The 21,681-nt window shown below is 44.4% G+C and overlaps 1 protein-coding gene across 3 annotated transcripts in view; it reads left to right on the forward strand.

Moving 5' to 3' along the window:
• TUSC3 (tumor suppressor candidate 3) overlaps nucleotides 1-21,681 on the forward strand; it is a 133,679-nt gene that overhangs the window by 80,474 nt on the left and 31,524 nt on the right. Inside the window, exon 8 of one of the 3 annotated variants that reach the window (XM_063402014.1) lies at nucleotides 7,899-8,947. The exons of the other annotated variants lie outside the window; for them this stretch is intronic. Coding sequence (XP_063258084.1) covers nucleotides 7,899-7,957 — 59 coding nt within the window. The 3' untranslated portion in view covers nucleotides 7,958-8,947. Of the gene's footprint in view, nucleotides 1-7,898; nucleotides 8,948-21,681 lie in introns of those variants that run through there. 3 annotated transcript variants of the gene reach the window in all.

Below are 21,681 nucleotides of genomic sequence, written 5' to 3' on the forward strand. Positions count from 1 at the left end.
ACATGCTGTTTCAGAGATTCTGGAAGTCTTCATCTCTGTTGAAGTCAGTACCCCTGGGTACTGTGTGTCATATTGCACTTTTAGAGGGAAGGAATTTATTGCATTTGTTCCATGCATTATGTAACACGGGAATTAAGGCTGAAAAAGTAGCAGTGTTTTATTCCTAATGAGAAGTTTAAGTTCTGTGGGGTTTTTTTTCTGAAGTCCACAAAGTATGATTATTTGAAGACTTGCTGCATCTTTTGTTCTCTTACAATTTTGTGATTAATAAATATGGAAGAAGCTCCTCAGAATTAGTTCTTATGCGGCAGGTTATATCACAGCCTCTGTATATCTGAGTGGAGTGTTTACAGTTTCTGTATTTGTGAGATAATCTCTACTAGTGGACTCCTCTGATAGTACTTCTAGAAACCCTCAGTAATGCAATATAGCTATAAAAGCTGTCTAGGAGCAATGAAAGCAGCAGTATAAACCAGGATTTGTTTGCTATTTTAAATTATACCAACTACCCTATGCAGCCTGCTAGTCTTCAAAAGTAAGGCAGCATTTCTCCACTTTTGTTCTAGGACTGGAAACCCAGATCATATTCTGTGCTTGGTGCCAGATGGACTTTGTGGAAGGCAGCCAGCACAGGCTGTTTCAGCCAGCCAGTCCTATGAAAACTTGTTGCTGTTTCTTGACTCAGTTTTTGGGTTGATCAATGGTGAACACAGGAATGAGCTCAGGTCTGGAAAATGTAACTCATATTCATTGAATTTAAATGAGAGGGATTCAAAGAGTCTGGATGAGATTGTTGTGTGTATTTGTATGATACAGATTCTTAAAAAAACAGCAACATTAAATATTTCTTTAAAAGGGTTGATTTCATCTATCAAAAGTGGCTAATATAATTTATGGTCATGTTTAGTAAGTGAGTCTGAACACTTGCACTGACAGTTACACCAAGGATGATGAAAAATTAAAGACATGGATTTTTATTTAAGGTCCAGTGTTGATTTTCCAGGTATCCTACTAACTTTTAGAGTAAGATGCTTGAGTAAATGGAATGAAATTACTGGAAGTACATAAGTACAACTTCTGATAGTTCTGTCTGTTCCTCACCATTTTGTATGGGGTGATATTTGAACTGCAGCTGTTTTGTTAGTCCTGGTCTTGCTGGTCTATAACTGAGCTAGATGGCATATAGAGATGTTGCTTAGAGAGATTGCTTGCTGGGATTATAATACATGAAATTTTCACCAGGCTGTTGAAATGTTGGCTTATATTGGAGTTAGAAATGTTTATAAAGCTAGGAACTGTTCAAAGGAAAGTGTTTATTTCAGGTGAGTTAGTGTTAAATTAAATTTTGTTTCTGTTGATTGTTAAATAAAATGAAGATTCATAGAAAAAGTATTGTCTCAAATAGCTGACTGTACATTTCTTACTGTCATGTGTGGTCTTCATTTTGCTAGAAATGCAAATTCATTTATTTAGGATTTCTGTTAGCAGTAAGTGAGTTTAGATTTATTTTGTGTTCAATACTACATTAATTTTTTGAGGCCATTAAGCATAATTTGCAGATGCCCCTTTTATATCTGATTATCTACAATAAAAGCAATTGCCCTATTAAATACTTCGACATTTTCCTAACTCTTGAATATTAATTTGTGATTAGACTAGTCAGAGGTTTCTTTTAGTAAGTTAACTTAGTTTCAAGACTTCTTGTCTTTCTTTAGTTTTTGAAATGGGATTCATATGTTTATTTACTGAGAATTCAGCATTGTTTAAGGTCTCTAAAATAAACTCATACCCATAGTACATCCCTCTGTCCCAAAAAAAGGTTTATTATTAATTAGGCAAGTTGCATCCATAGGCTCACAGATGTTCCCAGTTGGTAGCCATTCTCACACATAGGAATACCTTAGGCCCAAACCAGTATAATCTCAAGGTTTTTGACATCATTGGTCATACAAAGAGCTTTTGAGGGTTGGCTGCTACAGGGGAAATAGGTCACTGAACATGTGCAGCAGATAACAGTGTCTCCTCTGATGGAAAGAAGGCAGGGAATTTGATGAGGTTTCTATTCTGAAATTTTTCACAGGCCTGTCTTGGCCAACAGCTTTGTAGGAAGTCCCCTATGCTAGAAATGAGACCCTTGACATGGCCAATATATCAAGCAGCAATTTAATTTAATAATTAATTGATAATATGGTAAAGTGTGAGCAAAGACAGCGCGCTGGGTACAGTGGAAGGATTTTTTCTTCCGACTGCCCACCCATTGCTGGACTTGCTGGGATTTTATTGGCTATATTCATACATATTCATAAGCTTTCTCAGTAGTTTCCATTTCTAGTTTTAACATCACAAATCAGTACTTAACAGTCATAAATTCATATTTTGTCTTGTACAATTCTATAGGCTATTGTGATCTATTTTGATATTTCAATATTCCAGGATGTACTTCTAGGATATGTTTTCTAAGTGGTGGGGTCCAGCTTCCAGATGTGGGGTCCAACTTCTGTTTTCTAGGTCTACCAATCTTTGATAGTCATGTTCAGTTTTCCTTTTTCAGGAACTATAAATCAGCGAGCTGAAGTCTTTCTTTCATGTCTAGGATGTTTTCTCACTTTTTGTGAAAGGCCTGGGCCCCCTTCTTACTTCCTTCTTTTGTCTAAAAGGCTTTTTACATTCTAAAACTACAGTTAAAATTCTTTAATACAGAGCAAGCTTCTAAAGTTTTAATTAAAAGACACTTATTACAGAATAGCTTGAGACTTATAATAGGTAATTGTAAGCAAAAGATTTATTCAAAAACTTCCTTCCATGCTTTCCTCAGTTGTTTATTAGAACTCATCTTTATAACTGTCCTATGGCCGTGTTCTACAATTACAATTACACAGATTTTCTTCATTTCCCTGACATGAAACATAACTTTGTATTTCACACCTATTGGGTTCGTAAGTTAAAACTCTGATTTGCCTGTATGAACTGAACAAATACTACTATGTAGGAATTAAAGAAGCATATTTGTACTGCATGCTTCAAGCGAAGCTGTGTGAAACTGCTGATTTTAGAAAGCATAATATTTAAATAGATAGCTGCAGTAACAGAGTCAGAAAACTTGGGCTTTTGAGCAGTATAAGATTTTATTCTTAATCTTGCTGGGTAGTTTAAACTGCTTTTGAAGTGTTACAGTTTGCTCAGAAGAAAACCTGTCTGGAAAAATGCAGGTATGATCATGAAATCACACTATATAACATTTATTTATATACTTTGATGTTTAGTTTCAAAGTGTTTGCTTTACTGAATGAATCATTTGTCCTCCATAAAATTTTTAAGCTTTTTCTGCGTTTGTACTTAAAAGGAGAAGGTCTTGAAATGGTATCATGAGACAGTGTTTTAGAACTTTTGCTTTTTAGACATTTAATTATGGCTGGAAGTCCTGCTATTCCTGGACTTGGAAAATATGTAAAATGTGAATTCATAGAGAGTGCTGCACAGTTCTTTTTCCCTCTAAGTTGAGAGAAAATAAAAAACGCTTCTATAAAATGCATGTTCTTGGCAAAATTTGAGATCTTTTAATTAAAATATTCCGTTCTGAAGGCTCAATCATAATTAAGTAATCCATGGCCTTCTATAATGTTCCTTTCTCTGATGAATTTCACCCTGAACGTTAATGTAGTAAAAGAAGACCGATTAATGGTGCTTATCCTAATGGTGTGGAATTCATAACTCTCTCCTTGGGGCAGTTAACTGTTTTGTTGCTTCATTGCTTTCAACATATATATTAGCTTGAACCTGGCCTGTTTTCTCCTTCAGGGCACAGTCTCCATCTAGGGATTTCTTCAACATATAGTGCAAAATCAGCACATCTTTTTCAAGAATAGTTATTAGCAAATTTGTCTGATTTTGATCAATTTTCAATACACCATTTAATTAGATGTGTGTCATATCTCGTAAACTCAGAATGAACTATTTCTCAGTTATCCAAAATTATACTTTGTGAAGTAGCTTTGTATTTCAGGCTATTACTAAACCCACCTCAGTTTAATCATCTCCCTTCACCCTACATACTGGGTAGGTCTTTCCTGTACATACTAATGGAAAATAAACATTGTGATTTTTTTTAAGAAAGCACCTTGTCTTGGTTTAAAGACAGATATCTGCTAGGAAGGGGCAGGACCTCCCTAGAGATGGAGAATTCAAATCCCCTCCCTCCAAATTATTCCAATTAAAAGGAAAATTAAAAGAGCTTTCAGGCAGAGTTATGGGGGTAGGAATAACAGTTCTTTACTAATATATATGACAAAACGACAAACAAACAACAACTACAGCATCAATAATAAACAGAACCAAGAACCTTGAGGGCTTGCTTTTACAAAAGCCCAGAGCAGTTTGATCTGGATGCCCCTGCAGGACTCCGAGAGGCCGAACTGGAAGGAAGGAAAAGTCCCGGGCTGGTGGATGAGATGAGGAGCTCTGCGCTGGCAGCTGGAACAGCAGGGGTGTCCCGGCAGGGCTGGGCAGTGCAGGGCTACAGAGTAGCAGGAGGGTCTCAAAGGTCCAAAGAAGCAGCGGCGGTGGGGGGAGAGGCTGGAGAAAGCGAGTTCAGGATTCCCGGGTACCCGAACAGATGACGATAGATTTCCCAGGACGAGGCAGAGGCAGAGGGCAGCCTGACCGTCCTCCTCGGCGCTGAGAGCAAGAGTGCCTCCCCCTCCCCCAGATCTGTCTTTTTTGCCTTCCCCAAGGCTCATCATCTCTCCCCTCTGAAGGACACTCCCAGGGACTCAAAAACAATAGGTGTAGCTTCGTGCTGCCATATCCCTCAAGCACTCTTTTTGTTCTGACTAAGTAGTCATTAAGGCTTCTTGGAAACTTATGGGAAAAAATTCTGTGAGAAGAAAAAAAAAACCAAATCTAACCCCCAACATCATCCACCCCGAATTTTTTTCCATACCAACCTATTACATTGAATTTAAACCTTTAAAATATGTTGCCATGAATTTTCCTGGTTTGCTGAGCGTTCATATTAAAGGAGAAACGTGCAGTTTCTCACGCTGGTGAATTGTAAACACAGGACCATGTTTTGTAAATATTGGCAATGTTATGAATACTTTCTCCAAGACAAGGGGAGGTTGAATGACAGCCTCCTGGACCAATGTGACAGGAGAGGTGGCGATACCCTTCTCCAATCCATGGTCACCTTGACACAGATATATAATGGAAAAATAAACTAAGGGCAGGGGCTTCTGCCCTGCTGCTCTTGTTGCACCCAGATCTGTGTCCCCAGTCTGTGTTCCTGGTTGGGCCTCCACGGTGATAACTGGCGCCCACGTGGTCAAGTTGCAAGCTAGTGAGGAAAGAAAAAAGAAGAAAGAAAAAAAATCTGCCTTCTACAGCTGCAAAAAGAAGAAACCCACGATGTTCTCAGAGGAACGATTGATGATGGAACTGCTCCACTCCTTTTTGTTGTCCTGTGATGCTGACTTGACCAGGAAACACGTGAGAGAACTGCTTAGCTGGGGAAAGAAACTTGGAATTTTTTATACTGCTGAAAAGGCACTTTATATTGGCCCATGGAGAACCCTGGGAAAAAGCCTTTTCTCTGCCGTCCTTGACGGAAACTCTAAGGCAGGCACTCTTTTACGGGCATGGACAACAGTCTTCCCACTTCTAAAAGAGGCTGGAGAGGACTTTGAAGTTGATTCTGGGCTTTCGACAGGAAGCAGCACTGGCTCCCCTGTGAGCTCCATCGCTTCTGACGAGGATTGCTCTGATGCAGGGTTAGAGCCGATGCAGGAGACCCCCACCCCCATGTCGGGGGTTGGGCGCGCCCAGCGGGGTTTTTGGAAGGGCGGGGAAGCCTTTTTCGGTCCGCTCCCCGCGCGGTTTGCCGGGCGGGGAGCTGGGGTGCTGAGGGGGCGGAGCGCTCGGCCTCGGGTCCCACGCCGAGCGCGGGGGATCGCCCGCGCCGCCCCGGGCCGCCGTGCCGCGGCGACCCCCCCGCTGCCCGCCACCACTGCGGGGTCCGCCCTGCAGCTGCCGCGCGGAGCCGCGCCGCCTCGGGCCCCCTGCGGGGAGCCGGGGGGGCTGCCGTGCGCACCGCCCCTGGCGCTGCCGGCGCCGCCCCCTGCCGCCGCCTCCCCGGCCCGCCCCGCCCCGCCGCGACCTGCTCCGCGCAGGATTCGGCAGGCGAGAGCGGCGGGGACGGCCCCTCCTTGCCCCGTCCCCCCGCCGCGCCAAATGCTGTGCGCGGGGTCGCCGCCGCCGCCCACCGCGCCGCGCCCCGCCCCACGCGTCCGGTGCCGGTCCGGCGCCGCGGGGGGAGGGCTGGGCGCAACGCTGCCCGCTGCTGCGGGGCCACCCGCGATGGACAGCCCCCCCGCGCCGCCGCGCGGCACCGCCGCGCGTCCCCTCCCTGCCGCTCGGGGAATGTCCCCCCGCACCGAGCGGGAGGGGCTCTCGGCTGCCGCTGCTGCCGCCGACCTGGCCACCGACCCATCGGCTGGCCGGGCAGGAGCTGAAGGCTGTGGCCCGTCGGCCACACCCCCCTGCCCAGCGCGACAATCGCCCCCCCGCTCAGAGAGGAGTCTGAGCGAGTCACTGTCCCCCGCCCACCCCCCCTACGGGGCCGGGTCGGCTGTGGGAGATGATAACGGGGCAAAAGCGTTGTCTGATGTGCACGCTTTCCCTGTCGTGAAATCGGATGAGGCTTTTAGTTCGGCATCCCAGGTGAACCAGGCTGCTGACCTAAGAGAGCTGCTGCCTGAAGATGCAGCTTTGCCCGAGCCAGTTCAGGGACCTGTGGTTTTGGTTCCACAGCATCATAGCCATGATGACCCATCATGGGCAGTCCCGCTTCCCTTATCAAGGGACGTGGCAGAAGATAATATAAGCTTCACTGAGGCAATTCAATGGATCAGTGCAGAATTTGAGGATCTGATCTTTCCTTTTGTAATAAGAGGTCTTGCAACAATGATGCTTGAACCTCAACAGGTTTTTACCTTTGAAAGAAATTGGAAATTCCTAGCTGGACAAATGGCTGTCGAAAATAGCCACCTGCCTCGAGATGATCCGTTGTTTGGGGTCGGAGTTGACCTACTTATGGGGAGGAGCCAATATGATTGCCCTGATGTGCAAGCTGGCCTTTCTTTCATTGTTTTAGATTCGTGCAGATACATAGGGATATCTGCATTGATAAAAACCAAGTTATCCTTCTCCCCAAAGGAAGACTTCTTAGACATAGCACAGAAGCCAGAGGAAGCTTTTAATGAATTTATATCGCGTCTGATGCATTTTTTAAAGACGAGAGTCAAGGATATAACTTTGACAATGATAATTTTGGAGCAATTAGCAAGAAGCCATGCTAATTCTGCTTGCCAGAGGCTCCTGGAAACCATTCCAGAGACTTCTAATATCCTGGAGATGGTCCAGACCTGTGCAGTTCTAAACACCTGTGATTGTATGGTGATGACCCCAACAGCTGCTTCACAGCCGGCTGAACAGAGGCAGAATGCTGGACATGAGACACAGGCAGATATTCAGCCTAGTGGAGAACAGGAAAAGGAGGCACAGAAAGTGACTCCCTTGTTTCTCTGCGCACAATGTGGGGGTTCAGACCATACTGCAGAAACATGCGAGGCAGTGGGTCATGCTGAGCCCACGCCAAGCCCGAAAACTCGGAGGCGAAGAAAAAGACGAAGACGTCAGGGGGACGAAACAGTTTCCCAAGCTCTAGAACAAGAGCAAAATTCTCTGGCTGGTGTACAGCCATCATCTCAAGTGTAGGAAGTGTTGATGTTGCCACATAGCTATGGTCAGTTTTCCTTGGACCTGGCAGTGGGTTTCTGCGTCCACATCCTATGTTGCACGCATTCTTTGAGAAAAAGTCAATTGCTCAATTTGTGTTTTTTAAGTTCTCTATCCTCAGGTTCTGGGATCTTTGCCATGGAGGTGGCCGCTGAAAGTCTGCTGAGCTGCCTCAGGTGCATTGGACTGATCCTGTTTGATCCTGAAACCTTGTGCACCCTGTGCCACCCTAGTGCCACCCATCACAGAAGCCTCTTCGAGATCTGATTGACATGGACACGGACTGGCATCCTCTCTTTTCCTATATGGCCTCCATAGAGACTTTGGATCCTGTGGAGCTGCTGGACAAGGACTGACTGAAGCAGTGTGATGCTGAGAGCCAGTGGACTGTTAATCATGGACTCAGAGGAATTGTTTGCTACGGCTCAGTTTTATGTATGGTAGCCATTGTGACCTCTGTGGGGAAAGGGCACGTTGTTTGGGGGTTGTGCTTTTGGGACAGAACTTTTGGGGTTCAGAATTTTCAATTGAGTGGTAAAATTTTTCTTGGAATGCTCCTGCCTTTTGCACCGTATATTCCCTTGTATCTTATAAAAATTTAAAAATATGAGGGTGTTGGTTGAATTATGTTAGACTATGCTCGAGATATTTTGAGCAGGTTACTGCAAGGGGTTCAGGGTGAAACCCTGGGTAGCAAAGGCAGAATCAGACCAACATGTAGCCCTCACACCGTCACCTAAATGAAGGTCGGTGAACTTTATACAGGTTTTTTTTTCTCTCTTTTTTCCTGTCATAGAATTGTTCATTTTTCTTTTTTTGTTTTCTTTTTAATATACTTAAAAGGGTGAGATGTTGCCATGAATTTTCCTGGTTTGCTGAGCGTTCATATTAAAGGAGAAACGTGCAGTTTCTCACGCTGGTGAATTGTAAACACAGGACCATGTTTTGTAAATATTGGCAATGTTATGAATACTTTCTCCAAGACAAGGGGAGGTTGAATGACAGCCTCCTGGACCAATGTGACAGGAGAGGTGGCGATACCCTTCTCCAATCCATGGTCACCTTGACACAGATATATAATGGAAAAATAAACTAAGGGCAGGGGCTTCTGCCCTGCTGCTCTTGTTGCACCCAGATCTGTGTCCCCAGTCTGTGTTCCTGGTTGGGCCTCCACGGTGATAAAAATATATATATATACACACATGCATGACCTAAATTATATACATCTATACATACAGATATGGGTACAGAAACATGATGTGGGTAGTTCATCCTAAAACAAGGTCTCCTTGAGGTATGCATCGGGTCTCTCCATCCCTTTGCATCACCCACCAGGTGCATCCTGGTCCCTGAGCGAAGACAACCCCACGGACGGGATTGTCTTTGCTGGAGGCAGAATTAATCCAAACAGTTTTTCCCAGCATACCTCTCATGTGTACTACTGGAACCTTATCTCCATCTGTTGTTCTCAGGGGCTCAGATTGGGCAGGGCCTGCTCGGTTGGTGGAACCTCGAGTGTTCACTAACCATGTGGCCTTTGCTAAATTAATCTCCCAGTTTTTGAAAGTCCCCCCACCCAATGCCTTCAAGGTGGTTTTAAGCAGGCCATTGCACCGTTCAACTTTCCCGGCTGCTGGTGCGTGATAAGGAATATGGTACACCCACTCAACGCCATGTTCCCTAGCCCAGGCTGCTATAAGGCTGTTCTTGAAATGGGTCCCATTGTCTGACTCGATTCTCTCAGGGGTGCCATGTCTCCACAGGACTTGCTTTTCCAGGCCCAGAATGGTGTTCCTGGCAGTAGCATGAGGCACAGGGTAGGTTTCCAGCCATCCAGTGGTGGCTTCCACCATGGTCAGCACGTAGCGCTTGCCTTGGCGGGTTTGGGGAAGGGTGATGTAGTCAATTTGCCAGGCTTCCCCATACCTGTATTTGGACCACCGCCCGCCATACCATAGGGGCTTCACTCGCTTAGCCTGCTTGATTGCAGCACATGTCTCACAGTCATGGATAACCTGAGAAATGCTGTCCATGGTTAGATCCACCCCTCGGTCTCGTGCCCACTTATAGGTGGCATCTCTGCCCTGATGACCTGAGGCGTCGTGGGCCCATCGAGCTAGGAACAACTCTCCCTTGTGTTGCCAATCTAGGTCTATCTTTGACACTTCTATCTTGGCGGCTTGATCTACTTGCTCGTTGTTTCGGTGCTCCTCATTAGCCCGACTCTTGGGGACGTGGGTGTCTACATGGCGGACTTTTACAGGTAGCTTGACTACCCGAGCAGCAATGTCTTTCCACTCATCAGCAGCCCAGATTGGTTTTCCCCCACGCTGCCAGTTGGCCTTTTTCCACCTTTCCAGCCAACCCCACAGAGCATTGGCTACCATCCATGAATCAGTGTAGAGGTAGAGCTTTGGCCACTTCTCTCTTTCAGCAATGTCCAGGGCCAACTGAACAGCCTTGAGTTCTGCAAGTTGACTTGATCCACCTTCTCCTTCAGTGGCTTGTGCAACCTGTCGTGTGGGGCTCCATACAGCTGCTTTCCACTTGCGGTTCATCCCTACGATGCGACAGGAACCGTCAGTGAAAAGAGCGTAGCACGTTTCTTCTGCTGGCAGCTGATTATACGGTGGAGCTTCTTCGGCACGTGTCACTTGCTCTTGTTCCTCTCCATCTGTGAGATCAAAGTTTTCACATTCTGGCCAGTTTGTGATTATCTCCAAAATCCCAGGGCGATTTGGGTTTCCGATACGGGCGCGCTGAGTGATGAGGGCAGTCCATTTGCTCCATGTGGCATCGGTGGCATGGTGGGTAGAGGGAACCTTTCCTTTGAACATCCACCCCAGCACAGGTAGTCGGGGTGCCAGGAGGAGTTGGGCTTCTGTGCCAATCACTTCTGAGGCAGCCTGGACTCCTTCATAGGCAGCCAAGATTTCTTTCTCTGTTGGGGTGTAGTTGGCTTCAGACCCTCTGTAGCTCCGACTCCAGAATCCCAGTGGTCGACCCCGAGTCTCACCAGGCACCTTCTGCCAAAGGCTCCAGGACAGGCCATGGTTCCCGGCTGCAGAGTAGAGCACGTTCTTCACTTCTGGTCCTGTCCTGACTGGGCCAAGGGCCACTGCATGAGCGATCTCCTGCTTGATCTGGGCAAAGGCTTGCTGCTGCTCAGGGCCCCAATGGAAATCGTTCTTCTTGCGGGTTACCCGGTAGAGAGGGCTCACAATCTGGCTGTACTCGGGAATGTGCATTCTCCAAAAGCCTATGGCGCCTAGGAAAGCTTGCGTTTCCTTCTTGCTGGTCGGTGGAGACATCGCAGTGATCTTGTTGATGACCTCAATGGGAATCTGACGCCGCCCATCTTCCCACTTTACTCCCAGGAACTGGATCTCCTTGGCAGGTCCCTTGACTTTGCTCTTTTTGATGGCAAAACCAGCTTCCAGGAGAATCTGGATGATCTTCTCTCCTTTCTCAAACACTTCCCTTGCCGTGTTCCCCCACACAATGATGTCATCAATGTACTGTAGGTGTTCTGGAGCTTCACCCTTTTCCAGTGCAGCCTGGATCAGTCCATGGCAGATGGTGGGACTGTGCTTCCACCCCTGGGGCAGTCAGTTCCAGGTGTACTGCACGCCCCTCCAGGTGAAAGCAAACTGAGGCCTACATTCTGCAGCCAGAGGAATGGAGAAAAACGCATTAGCAATGTCGATTGTGGCGTACCACTTCGCTGCTTTGGACTCCAGCTCGTACTGGAGTTCCAGCATGTCTGGCACAGCGGCGCTCAGCGGTGGAGTCACTTCATTCAAGCCACGATAGTCCACAGTCAGTCTCCATTCTCCGTCAGACTTGCGCACAGGCCAAATGGGGCTGTTGAAGGGTGAGTGGGTTTTACTGACCACCCCTTGGCTCTCCAGCTCTCGGATCATCTTGTGAATGGGGATCACAGCATCTCGATTCGTCCGATACTGCCGGCGATGCACTGTCGAGGTGGCAACAGGTACTCGTTGCTCTTCTACCTTCAGGAGTCCTACTGCAGATGGGTTCTCTGATAATCCAGGCAAGGTGTTCAATTTCTTAATGCCCTCTGCCTCCACAGCAGCTATTCCAAAAGCCCATCTGAACCCCTTAGGGTCTTTGTAATAGCCATTCCTGAGATAGTCTATGCCCAGAATACACGGAGCCTCTGGGCCAGTCACAACCGGATGTTTCTGCCACTCCTTCCCGGTCAGGCTCACCTCGGCTTCTAACTGAGTCAATTCTTGTGATCCCCCTGTCACCCCGGCAATGGAAATAGGTTCTGCTCCCTCATGTTCTGACGGCATTAGGGTACACTGAGAACCGGTGTCAACCAAAGATTTATATTTCTGTGGCTCTGATGTGCCAGGCCATAGAACCCACACAGTCCAAAAGACTCGGTTTTCCCGTGCCTCTTCCTGGCTAGAGGCAGGGCCCCTCTAGCACCGGTTACTACTCTCTTCCTGTGTATACATAGTAGAGGTTCCTTCAAGGGGGTCTGACAGAGCATCCTCATTTCTGTAATACCTGACAGCCTGGTCATGGGAGGCTGAGGCTACCTTCATTCTAGTGGAACCCCCTCGGTTAGTGTTTCTCTCTTTGAGCTCACGCACCCGTGCTGCTCGGGCAGAAGTGGGTTTCCCATCCCACCTTCCCATGTCTTCCCCATGGTCACGCAGGAAGGACCACAGGTCAGCTCTTGGGATGTATTCTCTCTCTCTAGCTGAAGGACGTTGGGTTCTGACTCTGGGGCCTGTGGCTCGCACCGGTGCCACATGGGAACTGTTCCTCCTCATCTCCTCCCTCACCTCCCTTATCTCCTCTTGGAGTTCTTTAACCACGGCAGAGACCTGAGTCTGTATTGGGCCACTGATCATACTGTCAAAATTTCTAAGCTTGCTGGCTACAGAACCTACAGTCACTCGGCTGGTATCAGCATTAATCATTGACATGAATGTTTTATATTCAGATGGCCCTTTAGTTGCTAGATTCCACAACATTTGCCCTGTGCACCTGACATTGTCGGGGTCATTGTTATGCTGTCCATCCCTCCCAAAAACCACCTCCAGTATTGCCACTTCTCTCAGCTGTTGGATCCCTTCCTCAACAGTCTTCCAGCGCATGCTAAGGTGGTGCTCCTGCATTCTGTCTCTGTGGACAAACCTCTCCCTTACACTCATTAAAAGCCGGTCCCAGAGGTGAAGGGGTCCTTGCTCTTTTACAAATACCTGATTCACACCTGAGTCTTGGGTCAAGGGTCCCATATTCCTTGCCTCACCACCATCCAGTTGCACACCTCTACCCATAAGGTCCCAGACCCTAAGTAACCAGGCTGTATAAGGCTCACGTCCCCGTCGTGCAACATCTTTTTGCAGAGTACGGAGATTTTCATATGACAGGGACTCGGTGATGATCTCAACTTCTGGCTCCCCTGTGGGTTGTGAGGGCCTTCCTTTTTTATCCTTATCACTTGGGTGCTCTGATTTCACCTTATATTTCTTCCTTTCCACAGGGCCAACTGCTGCTGGCTGTGACTGCCCCTGTGGTTCAGCTGGAACCTGGACAGTTGTAACGTCTGTGGGTTCCACTGCTGCACCTTCAGACTCTTCCTCTTCAGGGCAGGGGGAGGGTTTGCCAGCAGCTGGGGCTAATGAGGCCACCACTAGGGAAGTGTGCTCCTTCAGCATCTTGCCCATCTCCTTCACCAGAACTCCCACCCAATCTGGGTGGTTCATTTCTGAGATGGGCTTTATGTCAGGGTCAGGTGGTGGGGCAGCATCCCCAGTCTCTAGGGCAGTGTCAGGCTCCATGGCAGCACTCTCAGTCTCTAGGGCAGTATCTTTATTCTCTGGGGTAGGTATCAGGGTGGTTATCCAGGCCAATCTCCCCTTATCTCGGAATATTAAATAGAATAGGCCTGTGAGCAATACTAGCCATTGTATGATATCATTAGCATTCAGAGAAGATTTAAACCCTTCAAAAACTGGTGGAATAGACCCAAAGAGCTGAGTAAAGGGTTGGGAAAAAATTTCCCCTGGTGTCATTTCCTCACAATAGGTACCATTGTTAAAGTAACCCCACAAACAAACACTTAGAGTGTGATAGCCATGTATCCATGTGCCTGCCTTCCAGAGGAAGTTAAAAATCCATGAATTCCTCACCTTATTAACCCATAGTGTAAACTGGATAACAGCCACAGTAGCCTTAGTTATAGGGCCCATGTTTAAATAAGGGCCTGCAAATGGGAGAAACACAGCCACAACCACATGCCACCCAAACCAAGGTAAGCTAGACCACATGATGCTATTTAGGGAGGTTTCTATACCCAGTGCACAAGGTCACTTAAGAACTGTTATTCCTTTTCCTCTCAATGCCCTCAAGCCCCACGTTGGGCGCCAATAATCTGTCTTGGTTTAAAGACAGATATCTGCTAGGAAGGGGCAGGACCTCCCTAGAGATGGAGAATTCAAATCCCCTCCCTCCAAATTATTCCAATTAAAAGGAAAATTAAAAGAGCTTTCAGGCAGAGTTATGGGGGTAGGAATAACAGTTCTTTACTAATATATATGACAAAACGACAAACAAACAACAACTACAGCATCAATAATAAACAGAACCAAGAACCTTGAGGGCTTGCTTTTACAAAAGCCCAGAGCAGTTTGATCTGGATGCCCCTGCAGGACTCCGAGAGGCCGAACTGGAAGGAAGGAAAAGTCCCGGGCTGGTGGATGAGATGAGGAGCTCTGCGCTGGCAGCTGGAGGCAGGGGTGTCCCGGCAGGGCTGGGCAGTGCAGGGCTACAGAGTAGCAGGAGGGTCTCAAAGGTCCGAAGAAGCAGCGGCGGTGGGGGGAGAGGCTGGAGAAAGCGAGTTCAGGATTCCCGGGTACCCGAACAGATGACGATAGATTTCCCAGGACGAGGCAGAGGCAGAGGGCAGCCTGACCGTCCTCCTCGGCGCTGAGAGCAAGAGTGCCTCCCCCTCCCCCAGATCTGTCTTTTTTGCCTTCCCCAAGGCTCATCATCTCTCCCCTCTGAAGGACACTCCCAGGGACTCAAAAACAATAGGTGTAGCTTCGTGCTGCCATATCCCTCAAGCACTCTTTTTGTTCTGACTAAGTAGTCATTAAGGCTTCTTGGAAACTTATGGGAAAAAATTCTGTGAGAAGAAAAAAAAAACCAAATCTAACCCCCAACACACCTGAAATCATGTTTTAATTTTGGGTAGTCCAAAAATTCTTCTTGCCTTAAGAATTAGCGCATGACTTGCAGAGGCCTTATTTCTCTGTACTTTGCTTCTGATTTATTTGCATTGCATTAAGAGAAAGGAATAAAAGAGCACAGATTATACTTAAATATTTTACTGAACCATGACAACTATCACTCTTGAAGGGAAATCATATGCATAGGCTGTATTTAGGGAAATTTTAAAACATATTACATTGTTGTTATCCTTGAGTATTCTGGTGTGGGATTTTATATACATATGTATGTGTGTGTGTGTACCATCTGCAGTTCAAAAACACTAAATATTTAATGAGTTTATGAATAGTAGATAAACATTTAACACAGTTTTGTAAAAATATACATGCATTGAACAATTGTTTGTCACTGCGGAAGAAAATGGACTGATTTAGGGATGTGATTATTCCAGTTCAAAATTCAAATAGCTTCTTCGAAATAAGCCCTGAGGTGGGAGAATGGTGGAGTTGGAAAAGGATTGGTTGTTCAAAGTGTGAGTTACTCAGGCTCTGGTTCCCCTATTAGTCCTATCACTATGACAACTGCTGCTGTCTGTTGTGTGACAGTGTTAATTGTGTGGCTGTCCGGTTTTCTGCTCAACCTATGGTTGCTCTCTTCTCACAGACTTTATCTTCGCAAACTTTATCTTGGCTGGTCCTCCCTCTCGCTGCCTTTAAAATGAAAGAGAAAATCTGAGTTTATTAATGAATTTATTTAAAGTGTTTGCCTAAAGCATTTGCAGCCAGATAGACTTCACAGAGTTTCCAAATATTAAGTTGACTCAGAGGCAAAAGGCAGAAAAGATAGCAAAATCAGAAATTGTATTTCTCAGTGTTTTAATGGTTTGTAGCTTCCTATAGAATTTCATGAGAATGTGTGCCTTGCATGTGGGTCATTCAGCAATCTTCTTATAGAAGGAAAGAGGTATTATGAAAGTAAAGAAACCTCATAGGTGACCAGTTCCTTTCTTTAATTTGAGAATTGATTAATAGCTAATGCTTCAATAGTCCTTTAAAAATGTTTCTTTAAATCTAATCTATTTTAGTTAAGTATGACCCACAGATGGCCATGAATTTCAAACCTTGATGAGTCAGTGGCCATTGGAGTGTACAGAACTGGTGTGGGGGGGTACATTTGCGTAAATACGTATCAATGCACATCTAATCCATGCTTCAAGGGGCCTCAAAGTATTGTCATATGCCTGTAGGGAAGGACACAAGGACAAATGCTATACAGTTCTCACTATTCGCTCTTCAAGAAAAGCTGTTTGTCATAATTTTTTCATTAAAGACTGTTCTGTCTTCTGAAAACTTCTACTATGTTTTTTGTCTTAGAAAGTAGGCCTGAAGGTTCACTGAGGAGAAAAAACACCCTGTAATTCTTTCGTGAAGTGGTTAATACGCATTCTTCATAAGAAATGGGATGAGGTACTGTCATAAATTCAGGTGATTCACAAAACATTGTCAAATGCAAATTATTTTGGTTGATCTTCATCCCTAGAATAGTCTGTCACTTTCTGTACTTCAGGCATTGCTCCAGTTGACCCATAGCTATAGAGGAGATGTGCCATGCTACTGTTTGGGTACTTGGAGAACAATGTCTTGGGGAAGCAATTTGAGGACCCTATTGATTACACACAGATTATTGCTATTGAAAGGTAACTTTCAACAATAATCTAAGAACATTTGTAGTGGAATAAAGAAGTTGGTAGTTAAAATGATGATTTTTTCCTTTCTTTTTTTTTTTTTCCCCAAGGCCATACTAATGCCTTAAGTTTTAGCTTTCATATTTTCCAGATTCTGTACTGCATTAGTATAGAACTCTGAATTTTGTATAAAGTGTTAGCAAGTTCTCCTCACAGTGTATTTAGACAAAACAATCCTTTTCCAGCCTAAAAACCAAGGACACTGTTGCAGCTTCAGGCCCAAAAAATATAAACAACAGTGAATTGAGGAGAGCAATCTGGGAGCATGGGACTTCATAACCTGAAGCTGTAATTGGGCAATTGACCCCAATATGTAAATGGACTAAAACTTATAAAAGTGTGAAAATGTGTGACCTGTCACCCATCTTGGGTATAGCCATGGCCAGGCTCTTGTACTGCCCAAGGTGTATCCTTTGAAGGTCTTTTTAATAAATACCTTCTTTATTCCTTTAACACTGTCTAATCTCTGTTTTACTTAACCTCTCAAGGCATCAGGACTGTGCAGTAAATATCTGCCTTATTTACTACTTTAACAGAGTGGCTTTCAACTATTTCTTTCAATTACTTCAACTTTCTCTATTGACCTGAAGTCTCTTGCCCTCTCAAAGATGAAACTTGGCTTTTGTGTTCAAGGTGGCTACTCCCTTTGCTTTTATCCATTTTTCCCTCTCTCTGGGACTTTAACAATTGTCTCCTACTAGCTTTTTAAGATTTCCAGAACTAAATCAAAAACATCCAGTTCCTTGTAAGCAAGGCTATGCCTTTAGCAACTCACATTTAAAGAAATACAATTATAACATGGATCCCTATGAGACATTTAGCTAGAAATTCATATTCTAGTTTTTTTTGTCAGGGTTTTTGTTGTTGTGGTGGTGGTTTTTTGGTTTTTTTTGGTTTCATATTTTTGTTGGGATCGTTCAAGTATCACATTTGCAAATACACTATATCTAGTTGATTTTTTTCTTTATACTGAGTATCAGATGACAGCTATGACTCTTATCTTACACCTAATTAAACCGATACTGAGTGTATCTTTGTTTCCATGATTTTGTTTCCTAAGGACTTTTATCTTTTGAGAGACTGTTCGAATTCTGATATAAATATGCATATTTTGCATCATGTAATAAAACTAATTGCTCTGTTACTGTAACCAACAGGCAGGGAAAGATATTCTGCTCTAAATTCTTTGTTGTTATTAGGATTTTATCACAGTGATTAACAATGAATTAAAAGAGAAGGCTCTGGAAAGACCTTATTGCTGACTTTCAATACTTAAGGGGATCTTAAAAGAAATATGGGCCCAGATGTTTTAGACCTTGTTGCAATAGGACAAAGGGTAATAGTTTTTAACTGAAAGAGGGTAGATTTAGACAAGATACAAGGAAGAGATCTTTTATCATGAGGGTGATGAGACACTAGCATAGGTTGCCCAGAGAAGTGATAGATGCTCAATCCCTGAAAACATTCGAAGTCAGGTTGAACAGGAGCAACGTAATCTAGTTTATGGTCCTATTCAATGCAGGGGGATCGAACTAGATGACCTCTAAAGGTCCTTTCCAACACAGACCATTCTATGATTCTATTATTCTAGTGAGAGATTGTGTCACAGACCCAGTTTGGATAGCTCTAAAGAAAAAAAGGGGGGATGTGTAAGAGGATAGCTTGTATCATAAGGTAGAGCTATCCACACCTGGGCCTCAAACCAGGCCTCAGACCAGGCCTCAGGCCTGGTCTAGCAGGCCTCAGTACGTTCAGCATACGTAGTAGCAGATAAACTTATCTGCTACTAAGAATGTATTAAAGTAGTAGTGTTACTAACATAGAACAGTTACTGGGAAGACACGGTGGCTACCTTAAACTGCAATAGCTTACATATTTCTGTATTCTCACTGCCTATCAGAATGCACCTGTTCTTGTAAACTATTCTGTCTGTATTTAACCCACCATCTCACAGAATAAATGGGATTACGTGCTTAGAACCATATTAGTGTAGACGCACGTTATTCTAGCCCCCGATCTACCGGGGCTCCGCCTTTATCTGGCGCCTGAACTAGGGACAGAGCCTGGTCAATACGGCTTAGACGCTGTCTGTTCAAGACTCAGATATTGTCCGCCTGGCTTCGATGCTGTAAGCGGAACTTATTTACCGTCCACCGGGCTTCAATGCTGTAGGTGAGACGTATTAGCCGTCGCTGAGCTTAGATGCTGTAAGCAAGACTTAAATGTTGAAGACCTCGCTTGATTTAGGACGTGTGTGTCGCTTACGAACCACAGTCCTGGATACTCGGGGCAGATCGGGGAGCGTCTGTCGATTAGATTGGTTAGAAAGGCGACAGTGCCACCTACTGTCAGCAGAGAGAAAGTAAGAGCGGCAGACGCGGAGGGATTCAATTATGGACCGGTACCTTTTGGCTGCCATGCAGCTTTTAGCGTCCATTGTCTCGAAAAGAGGCGAAAATATCAAAGACTCTGATATAAATCGGGTAACCCTATGGGTTCGGGAAGAAGGAAAGCGAAAGCGGCCATCATTTCTTTGCAGAGAAGTAGGATGGAAAGAGAAAGGCAGATTGCCATGGGACGTTGTAGTTTTACCGGGAAAAAGAGCAAAGATACGTTCAGAGTTAAGCGTAATTTGGGAAAGAGCAATAAATGCCTTGCAAACATTTGCAGTAAAGAGCAAAAACGTAATTTTAGCCGGAGAAAAACAGATTCCCTGTCCCTCTGCTTCCCTCCCCAAGATAAAGGAACAACAGGAAAAATCTAAGGTAGCCAGACGCTTCAGTGGAGATTCCATGCATTCCACGCATTCCGAGCGTGAGAATGCAGCTCCGCTTTGCCCCTCCCTTTGTTCGTCTCTGGCCGGCTGTGCAGGGAGAGGGCAGAAAATGCTCCCTCCACCCCCAAAGCAGAATGAAAACAACCAAGAAGTGGCTCAGCTGCCAGACCCAGGAGGCAGTGCGAAAGATGAGAAAGCAAGCAGAGCCAAAGGAGGAAAAGCAGCTGACACAAGCCCTTACAGGCCCCCCCTTCGCTGAGTGCAGAGGCTGTCAGTATCGTCTTTGAAGATAAGCAAGCATCGTAACTCGACCCTATGTCGTGCTATTACCCAGGAAGCCTTCAGGATTGTTAAACAGAGATAGTGAAAACATGCAACAAGTGGACATTGCAAGAAAAACACCAGAAAAAAAAGGGAAAATAGTCATCTGTCCCTCTATTGTGAAAGAATCCATCACTGTGTGAAAAATGCAACGTGAAAAAGAAAGATATATCCTATCATGAAAAAGATAAAGCAAAAAATGAAATAGAAATGAGTTCTTAGCTAGAGTTATTAACTCTGTGTAAGAATGAGTTGTTTCTACATTTTGATGTTGTTAAAATTGATTTATGTGTGATTTAATTTAAGTTTAAAGTAATTATTGTCAAACATATAGTTTTAAAGTTTGTTTTTAAGATTTGGGCCCTGATAAGTTTAAGTTAAGTTTAAGTCTATATTTAAATGTTAAAGAGTTTAATTAATAATGAATTTTTAGTGAGTTACCACACATATAGAGTTTATTAAGTTAATGAAGGTTGTAGATTTTTGTTGAGACTTACTTATGTTAGATTTAAGAGTTAGTTAATTTAAAGGGTGCTTTATAATTTGTAAAAAGTATAGTTGTTTAACTTGTAAAGTTTAGTTAAAAAAAAAAAAAGAAAAAAAAAAAAGAAGAAAAAGAAAGAAAAAAAAGAAACTAGATTTAAAATTACATGAAAATAGTTATTAGTGCCATGCTAGCTGCATTTGAGTAAGTAGTGCTGAGAAGGCTCTAGCTGACATCTCCAGCTAGAGTAGTCCCTTGCGTTACTGCTAGGTCTTCTAGTAGTTGCTTTTAAGAATAATTCTCAGAGCTGAACAAAGCCTCATCTCAGAACTCTCAGCGTTGTTGTCCTGCCTAGAGAAGTGAGTGCAGCTGGCTGAAGCCAGCCCCTGGCACATCTGTTTAGGCAGAGAAGCTTTGCTACTGCTCTTGAGTTTAGTCTTCTGTGCTGAGAGAGAGAAATGAAGGAAGCACAGTAGTGTGCCCAAGAGATGAGTTTCAGAGCCTGGGAATGTGGTAGTATGTTTTGTTCAGTGATGGCACTAGTGAGAGAGTTGAGAGCCGTGATGTCCCCATGCCTGGCAGAATAAGACAAGAGTAAAGAGCTTTAGCCAGTGAGACTTTTCAGTCAGTGTAAATTTTGAAAAGATCAAGATAAGTTATAATAGAAGTAATTTGAATTCAGAGCCATGACGGCCCAGCCTTCTGCTGAGCAAAGTCATGTAACACAAGTTCTCTCAAGCTGAGTGACCTTCTCCCAAGTTCTCCAAATAGCAAATCTTCCCAGCTTCAACCACAGCTAGTGAGTTGAAAATAATGTTTCCTGAAACAGCTAAGTAATCTACAAGCTGAAATTGTACTTGTAAAGTCCACGTTTGTCGTTTGTCAGCACACATAAGAGCTTTTAGAAACATGATTCACAGCATTTTAAACTACCTGACATTCAAGAGGCAGTTGAGAGAGCCAGCAATCTTCCTAGGCAGGAAGATGCCAGAGCAGCAGAAATTCACTGATAATCCTACCAGCAGTAGCAGTAGAGCCAAGAAATCTTAAGGCAATGAATAAATAAACAGTTTTGCCCAGTGAAAACAAGTTTGATGTTATAACTGTGCTTAGAACATAAAAAAAAAAAAAAAAAAGCGAGAAAGAGGGAAAAAACAGGTTTAACTGAAATGATAATAACAGAACATTGATAAAGAAGATTTAAAACAATGCAAATTGTTAGATCCTTGATTGTATTGTTAGTTGTGAGGTGTCCTAGTGTATGAGAGTTTTAAAAAATAAGAGTTTTAAAATATAATTCGATGACATGTTAAGTATATAAATTAGTAGCATTTGTAAGTTGATGTTCAAGTT

The sequence above is a fragment of the Prinia subflava genome, chromosome 7 (genome assembly GCF_021018805.1).
Source record: "Prinia subflava isolate CZ2003 ecotype Zambia chromosome 7, Cam_Psub_1.2, whole genome shotgun sequence".
Lineage (NCBI taxonomy): Eukaryota > Metazoa > Chordata > Aves > Passeriformes > Cisticolidae > Prinia > Prinia subflava.